Source organism: Anopheles merus, unplaced genomic scaffold, assembly GCF_017562075.2.
Source record: "Anopheles merus strain MAF unplaced genomic scaffold, AmerM5.1 LNR4000509, whole genome shotgun sequence".
Classification (NCBI taxonomy): domain Eukaryota; kingdom Metazoa; phylum Arthropoda; class Insecta; order Diptera; family Culicidae; genus Anopheles; species Anopheles merus.
The window spans coordinates 5,941-15,312 of record NW_024428089.1 but is presented as its reverse complement, the minus strand read 5'-3'; the positions used below and the strand labels follow the sequence as shown (position 1 = coordinate 15,312).

General features: G+C 36.2%; 1 protein-coding gene across 2 annotated transcripts; it reads right to left on the bottom strand.

Moving 5' to 3' along the window:
• Positions 1–3,035: 3,035 nt before the first annotated feature.
• Positions 3,036–8,435, bottom strand: LOC121602569 (sulfate transporter-like). Of its 2 annotated transcripts, none has more exons than XM_041931334.1 (8): positions 8,366–8,435; positions 5,516–6,033; positions 5,311–5,432; positions 5,075–5,239; positions 4,897–5,001; positions 4,675–4,816; positions 3,796–4,400; positions 3,036–3,713 (listed from the first exon to the last, which is right to left on the bottom strand). In XM_041931334.1, the coding sequence occupies exons 2-8, from the start codon at positions 5,973–5,975 to the stop codon at positions 3,267–3,269; spliced, it is 2,046 nt and encodes a 681-aa protein (XP_041787268.1). In that variant the 5' UTR covers positions 5,976–6,033; positions 8,366–8,435; the 3' UTR covers positions 3,036–3,266. The 2 variants fall into 2 exon arrangements, with proteins under 2 accessions (XP_041787268.1, XP_041787267.1); XM_041931333.1 differs by having other exon boundaries at positions 8,334–8,429.
• Positions 8,436–9,372: the final 937 nt, after the last annotated feature.

Genomic DNA, 9,372 nt, shown 5'->3' with positions numbered 1-9,372 from the left:
AAAGCCATTCGGAACCGTTGGAGTCATCGGTTGTCGCACGGAGCGGCTAATCTGCAGTGAGAAATCGATCCAGTCCATACCTCAATTCGCGAATCATCTCTCTTCAAGTGTCAAAACAAGATTTGCCGATCTTTATGGGATCACACACCACGAATCTTCGTCAGATAAAATTTTCGTAATTTAACAAAATTATTCGTAAAATATAGGTTCTTGTAATAAGAAATGAATATACCACCATGTACCCTTTGGAACTTGGAAATTAGCGAAAAATAATATTTTTTGTAACACGTTTTATTACAAATTTCCTTTTGATCTGTCAAAAATTTGCATGTAAATATTTTTGTTATTCATCCAGCGGTGGATAGTTCGGATGGCTTGAAAAAGATTCGCAACAGGCTAGTAGACTTCTCCTACCTCAGTGAAAAAGTGGGGTTGAGCGATATTTTCTAACAGAACTGCCGTGTTAGAACGCAACAAATGAAAAATGTCCTATTTTAATAAGGATAAAAACAATGCACGTGACTTTAAAAGTACATTAAAATATTTTTTTTTAAATAAAAAAGTGCATAATGAAAAAAAAAACATAGCAAATTTGTAAATAAGAAACTATTCCAGATTTGAAGCGAGGAGTACAAAAAGTCAATTTGTTTAAACAGTATTTTATACAAATATTGGAGTATATTTTTTATTCTCAACTTTGCGGCCCACGAATCACTAAAAATCTGTACTTGCGGCCCTCTGATGAAATGAGTTTGACACAGCTGGTCTAAAGCATTAACGTGTGAAAGTTAGCAATTAGTTTTAATATTAAGATTTACCATTCTAAGCTGTACGAGTTGACGATTGTACCAAGTCGCTAACGGTCGCTTATTTCCCATTAATTAATTAATTAATTAATTAATTAATTTATTTTTTATTTTATTTGTTTATTTATTGATTAACTAATTTAATTGTTTATTTATTTATTCATTCATTTATTGATTGATTAATTATTTATTTATTGATTTATTTATTTATTGATTTATTTATTTATTGATTTAATTATTTATTTATTGATTTGTTTGTGTATTTTTTTTATTTATTTACGTATTTATGTATTTATTTATTCATTTATTTATTTATTTATTTATTCATTATTAAGGTATCGAGCCACTGTGGCCTAAATACACAATTACAAATAATGTCTTATAAACTATGGACTCCTAAAATTAGACGTAATGCAATCTCGTATGACACTTGTACATTTTGGTACCCTAAAGGACAAGTCATTTTTTATAGAGACTTTGAGCCAATTGGCCTCATTCGCCTCTTTAAAATTCTTATACATCAATAATAACGAATCCCTAGCACAGAAAAGACGATAAAGAAAATCAGTCATTGGAAATTGTCGAGTTCTTAAAGGCCTAATAGGGACATACAAAATTACATTACTTAGCAATAGGGATGCATCAATTCTTCCAGTACTTCTCCAGCGAGTAAACAAAAATAACTGAGCACTCACTGAAGTTGAGTGACAAACAGTTTAAGGAGCACCAAAGATAAAAAATATAAAGAAAGCCTTGTAATCGGAGACAGTCATTAGAACTACGCACAGGAAAGTACATCTTAAGGTCATCTGCATATAGTAGAACCGGGCAATCAAGTATAGCGTAAGCAATGTCATTGATAAAAATATTAAATAAAAGAGGTCCTAAAATGAAACGAGCACTATTCCCGGAATGTTATCGGGTCCAGAGGCTGAGAAGGGTTTCAGTTTTGACGACATTAAACGTACACCGTCGATTGAACGGAGTCCTGAGACACGAAACGTAACCTTCAGGCTTACGTAAGGTAGAGGAAGCACCTTCAAGTTTTGTTCGGGAAAATTCGTGCAGCTACGCGCAAACAGCTCGGCAAAACCATTACATATTTCCCTCGTGTCATTAAATAATCCTATGGTGCATAAAGTTCCAAAATGATTTGAAGTAGGCAACCGCCTAAAAACAAGCGATTGCCAAAATGCAATAGGCAGTGCAACGCGATAGCTAGTTCTACAGCTGGAATCTCCATAAAACCAAGATCTGTTGAAACTATCTGAAATCTAGTTTTTATTAGTTCAATCGAGCTACGTCTATGGAATAAAACCAATGCGTTGAGCAGATCTGGAGATTTAAATAAAGGTGTTTCTGTTTATTTACAATCTAATTCAAATTATGATTGTTGTAATCCACTCTTAAGGTTGAATATTTCCTGCTGATGATGCTGATACGATACATACTTTAAATTTTGATATTTTCATAGGTTTGATAATAAAACATCACTTAGTTCTTCTTCTTGTGGCCCAACAACCATTGTCGGTCAAGGCTTGTCTGTACCACTTGTGGGGTTGGCTTTCAGTGACTAATTGATTTCCCCCGTAGCAGGATAGTCAGTCCTACGTATGGCGGCACCGTCCATTTGGGGCTTGAACCCATGTCGGGCATGTTGTTAAAGTCGTATGAGTTGAAGACTGTACCACGAGACCAGCTTCACTTAGTTTACATCGGAAAAAACTAAAACATCGGAGAGCTTACTTATGTAAGCTAGCACTCATGATAGAACCCAATGTTTAATTTGTTAGTCGGTTTCTTATTGCAGTTTTTTGAGTACGATGACCCCATTTCTATGATGCTTTCAATCATTGATCCATATGACTCCGGCTTTTTGTGGTATTGATCCTTTGTTTAATTCGCATAGGATTTTTTCCTCGTCTGGAGTTTGTGATATCGTTGAGCTGAACTGACAAAATCCGACCACTGATGTACAATTTTTATTGTAATTTGGACAACTAAAAATCAACACGTTAAAATTTGCGCTACTGGTTCATTTGGAAACATTCACGTCCAACATATTTGAACAGATGGAGGATCGGCCTTCGGGCACGATCACAGTCACGCAATCGACAACTGAGATTGCAAATGTTGAGTCCGTAACACCGAAGTAAATGAGTAAATCATCACAATGTGTATACTAACGTATAATATTTATATAAAAAAATATTTCTATAAAATTCCTTATGCTTCAGTGTGACATTGTAATGCATGCAAACATGCTTCAATCAACTCTTTTAAATCGACTAATTTGTATTGGCATTTATTCCATTAATTTTTTTTATTGATTATTTACTGAATTTGGTTAATAAAAATTTTATTACGCCCCCATGCTCAACCACATTGCGCTTGCAAGACAACAACTTTTGCAACTATTAAAATGTATAATCAAAAACTATGTAATTAGTAATACAACTTTTACAGACGTACTTCTTGTATCGTTTGCGATACTCCTGCCCGTAATCTGAGTTGTTTCTGGGCAAAATGTACCGCATCGTGAACAGTGGGATAAGTGCGAACGTAGTTTTCCTCTCCACCAATAAAATTGCATTTCTTCATCTTCTCAAACACCAGCGGTGAACAGCCTGCAAGGAGCGTTTGTACGTCGATTACCTCCAGATCTTTGATAAATGTTTTGAAGGTGGAGATGGCCGACGGATCTATATAGCTAAGTGCAGTAAAGTCCAATATAAGGTACTTGATGGCATCGTCCGCTTCTATAAAGTTAGGGGATTTGCGACGCTTAGTCTCCTCCGTCAAATTGATATTTAGAAATTGGCAGATGTTGCTTTTGAACACGGCACGTGAAGCAAAGTGCAGCCCTCCGCTGTAGTGTACGATCTTAATACCACGATGTTCGATCAGCTGGAAAAATAATTGAAAACAAAAAAACTCTGATCAATAAAGCTCCTTCTTGAAACGCGAGACCAATTAAGCTTCAACTCACCCCTTCGTAGCGAGTTATATCCAAATATACATCTGAGTTGGGAACATTTCCCATCTGGCAAATGTACGGCCTGAGTGCACGGAAAAAGATGCTTGAAACGCTTAGAGCAAATCCGACCAGTAGTCCAACATCAATTGATATGAATACCACCGATATAAACGTGAGCACCCAAGTAACACCATCGAAAAAACCTTGACGCCAGAACTTTGGCAGATCTTTAGCTTGCATCAGTAAACCTTGCACAGAAACTGCGATAATACTGGCGAGAATGCAGCGAGGCAACGGCTGGAAAAATGATGCCACAAACAAAAGCACCACCGCAAGTAAGCTGCATGAGATGAGACCAGTTATTTGCGTTTTTCCGCCCGCCAGATATTGGATAGCTGCACGTGAAAGAGACGCTGCAAACGGATAACACGAAAAAAACGATCCAAATACGTTGCCCGCTCCGAGTGCTAGCAGTTCCTGGTTGAAGCCAATTTCGTAATTTTCCTTCTTAGCAAATATTATTCCCAAAGAAACCGATACAGTATAGCCGACTACAGCCACGGTGATGCTTTCTGTGAGGATTTCTGGTAATATCTCGAAGTTCGGAAGCTTGGGCGCTGGAAGTGATGAGTAACAGAGTTAACAGGTTATTGAAATTTTCAAAATAATTTAGAGGAACTTATAAATTTCTTGAATATTATATCATTTGAGAAAGACCTAACAATAAATAATAAATTAATACAATTCTGTTGGGCATAAAATTCACGTTGGCCTCAATGAACGAGACTATAGAAACGAATATTTAATCTTTTCTGGGGCATTCCAGTCTGAAGAGAAATCTGTCCCCGTAGGAGTTATTCAGCCTAGCTGGGCAGAAATCATTTCACTCACCTGGCAATCCTTGAGGAATTGTTCCAACTACCTTTATTCCATAATTTTCTTTTAGGTTGTATTGTATCGATAACAAAGTACCACCAATAACAAGAATAAGCTGAATTGGAATGGGAATGATACAAAGTTTGGCAAGGCGGGGCTGGAACATGGAAACATTATTCAGTTAAAAAAGCTCATCAATTAATTGTGTGTAGCACGTGTAGTTAAAAAAAAACAAACCTTTATTATTTCATTGTTGATCAAAAGTATGATTATAGCAACTGCAGCTATCGCCAAATTTATAAGATTAGTTTCAGGTACTTTTTTTCCGAGTTCATAATAAGTCTAGAAAGGGACCGAAAGGATCACAATGATTTATTAGCATATTCAAAACTTTTTAAGGTATAGGAGAACTTACATAAACGATTTCAAACTTACTACCCAGCGGAGGCAAAGTTACGCCTAGTATGTCCTTCATTTGAGATGTAAAGACATAAACTGCTGCCCCAGTGGTAAATCCGGAAACCAAAGCTTCAGAGAGTAAAAATGAAGCAGCACCCATTCTAAGCAGACACATTACGAGCTGAAAGTAAGTGTAAAACGTTAGTTTGACATTGTTTTCACGTTTTAACTAAATTAACACACTAGCACTACCTGTATTATGCCAACAAGAAAACATAACGCAGTTCCGACCTCCAAATTGGTGAAGTTCGAACCCTCCTCAGAGTGATTGTATACAACTTTTCCAGTCATAATCGAAACTACCGCCAACGTACCTGTTTAGTGTAGGGTAAAATATATGTATATGTTTGAATTTATCCATTATTTTGTAAATAGTATTGTATTCCTGTACGCTCACCCATGGAATTATGTCTTGAGGTACCCAATAGGAAATAAATAAACACTGGAAAGAATGCCGTGTAGATTCCGGTGATTGGTGGCATGTTAGCTATAAGTGCATAGCCCATTCCCTGCGGTATGTGCATTACACCAACCGTTAAGCCACTGATAAGATCTCCAATGAAATCACTAGGAAATGAGTACTCCGGCAGCCATTGGAAGATCGGGAAAAGTCCAGTAAGGCATGTTTTGGTGTCCATCTCTCTCATGCTTTCCAGCGCTTCTTGGTAGAAGTTAGACTTTGGTTTGAAGTAGTTAAAGGCATTGTTCAGATCCTCTTGCTGGTAGTGTGGTCGGGCGACGATAACCTGTGATATTTTTGATCGCGATCGTCGACCCCCCGTGGGTTCCGGAGTGTCGTTGGGATCGCGACTGTAAGCCGGATTCATCATTCCATTCGAGTTTCGTGAATGTCGCATCTTCCGCCAATTCTTAATAGATCATTAATAGAAGGCGTTTCTGACCTATCCGTAACGGCTGCAGTGGGATAGAATTATAAAATATATCAAAAAATTATGATCACTAAGTGTGCTATAACGTTAATAATGGATCACCCATAGCGTTGATTACAATGCGTTGGGCCATGAAAAAATCTCTTTTAGGAAACGTTTAACATGTTGGTGACAAATACTGAGGCAGATCGATTGATTAAACATAGCAACACTGAAGTCGCCAGTTGTTATTTATTGTTGTTTATAGAACACATTTTGTGTATATGCTTGATAATGTGTTCATTTCAAAGGTTAAATGACAAAGCAAATTAGTAACAACCCAGTACGCTTTGCTACTCGATTGTTACACCATGTTTGATGTCTGTATTACAATTTTGTTTTGAACTTCTTGCATATTGATTGACAAACAAATGTGTGATAAAAGCAATCTAAACAAGTGGCAAAGCTTTACTACCCAGCATTAAGCTGTATGAAGTGTGCGTTGAAATCTTGGTTCAAAATTAACATTAATGTGATACAGACCCATTGATATGTATTGGCTGAATATCAGATTATTTGGCGCTTTTGGCATATCGTATCGGATGAAACGGCATTACAAATGCTTTTTTAAGTGTGTTCGTGGGTGCCGCGTGATATTTTTCATATTTTGTAATAAAACTGTATTTTGCTTAAAACCCCTTGGATAAGAATTGCATAGCATTGGCGTAACATGTTACAGTGTGAAGTAATGAGTAGTGCAATGGGGATCCTTTTTAGCAAAATCATATAGACGAAAAGTTCAATTCTTAAGGCCGGGGGACATTGTCCGTACTCGCTAGTGTAATTTCGATTTTCACTAGCGTAATTTCGATAAACGTCCACTCGGCGTTCACAAAAATCATTCTACAGAGTACGATCAATGCAGCCCAGCCTTTAGATCCGTTTCGATGTGAATTTGTTTGTAAAGTGCTGAAAAAAATGTTTTTTACGTTTTGATTTTTTTTCTTCAAAAAAATCCTTTCAGTTTTTAAGAGCATATTATTTTAATTGTAAAAAACAGGTTAGTTATTATCAAAAACCAGGTAAGTTATTCTATGAAAAATTCCAGAGAATGATCGCTGTGGTTTACACACATATTCCAAATTTCAAATCAATCGGATTCCTAGAATCAGAGTATTAAGGGGGTAGTCGGTTGCCTGGAATAGGATTAAAGAGAAAATTCAGATTTTTTCGTATAAATTGAATTCAACAATTTTTATCCGACAAGTAACAATTCAGACCGCACATCATTTTAAATTATCTTATTCAACGTCCCACTAACAATTTAACTATCGATTATGAATCTGATGTGATCTGATATCTGATTCAGTGCGATCTTCGCAATGACCTACAAGATCTTGCCGGCCTACACAAGCTTTCAAGACTTATTTTTTTCTTATAAATGGAACGGTCCATACGATGTTTGAACCATGTTATTAAGTCGTATGAGGGACGACTGTGCCACGGGACTACCACATTGCAAAAATGTCTCAGAAAACAGTGCTTGTCTTGAGCCATAGGTTCCAGACTCTAATGAATCGAGTATATCATTAGCAATCATACTCGCATGATATAAATATGTGCTTTAGACAAGTCAAGACCAACAATGTTTGTGTCACCAAGTTAGTTGAAGAAGAACTTATTGCAGCTATAATCAATACATTGTCTAATTCACTATTGACATAAACATAAACTAATCTGACTATGGGGCCCTTCACGATTCTAGTCAGCTTTTTTATATAGAGTTTGACAGTTTGACAGGGTGAAAACTTTTGCTCAAGCAGGCTTTCTGGATGCTTGATGAATACACAAAACACTCTTAAAATCTTCATTCAGAAACAGAAGCGAAATAAATCAGCCTTCTAAATAGACACTCCTTGGGATGAGCCCACCTGTATATTATACCTACTTAGATACCTGCTTGAAAACTGCTTTATAATACAAATAGCTGACAGGCTGAAATTTCAGCGTACGAACTTACAACGAAAAGGGCCCCTATGTTAGACCACTAAAATAAGCATGCAGCCGGAGTAATACGGACCCTCAGGCGTAATGTGCAGCGCAATCTTGAAGTACAGGACTAAGTTTCATGAGTACACTTATTTTTGATATTATGGTAATGTAACCATAGTTTAGCTATAGACGAATTAAGTCGAGACGTCAAAGTCTTTCTAATAACAGCAAGTAACCAAAGTTCTATCGTCACTACACATTCAGGGTAAAATTCTATAAATGTCTTAATATCCTGTTTATATAATATCAACATTAATTTATTTATTTGCCACTTGTCATTTTTTCAGTAAATACCTATGTAAAGGAGCAAAACCAGCCCCAATCACCTGGTTTTGATTTTCACTATACACCAAATGAAAAATATAATGCAGCAGTCTGATCTGGCCGAGGTTACACTAAAGACTAAATTGTACATTTATCAACAGCCATAGCGACGGTTTCCATCTGCTTGAGCGCCGCACTTGAATTTCGTTTCGCACTTCTAATAATCGTATCACAAAGACGATAATGGTTAGCGATGATCAATTAGCAAGTCCACACGATTATCATACGAAATTCCCATGTAATAGAGTGATCTGTGGAAGAATGCTCTAGATTTGATGGATCTTTCATGTCCAAGTAAGGTTACTATTGAAAGTAAACATCGTTCGCGTGTTTGTTTGGGTGTGGATACATAAAAGTGTGAAATTGGGTAACCTTCGCCACCAAATTCACAAGCTAGCATGCTTTCAAGGGGAATTAAAAAGCCACTGAAGAATAACAAGTGCAAGTGAAAATTCAATAAATTAGTTTTAATTGCGTTTCATTGTGCCATAAATTAATGAAGATCTTTATGGAATATATGTATATCTATATACATTTAAACAAATTAAGACTTTTAAATGCTTGATGAATTTTATCGGCCACAAAGGGATATAAAAAAAGATGTCAAATTAAGTTGTTTATATTAACCAGGGCCGTAAAAATGCTAACTGATGACAAAAATGAGGTTTCAAGCCGTTGTTAGCTTTTAGAAAGATTATTTTAAAATTTCCTCAAAACGAAAAACATTGTTGACAGATTAAAGTTGCGTCAAAAGTATGAAATATACGTTTTGTGCGTGGTGTGAAATCGAATACTCGATGAGACATATTACATGTAAATGTGGTATTCTGAACAACTTAAAGCAACTGTGTACATGTTAAGTCGCATTTTTGATAAACTCTTACTTTCGTAAAATAAAATAAATCAAAAACTTTGTAAAAAAGCTCTATATTCCACTGAACTACTAAAATAACTGTTGTGAGCTAACCTGGACCAGTTGAATTGCTACTGGTAACTCACCGTTGGCGTG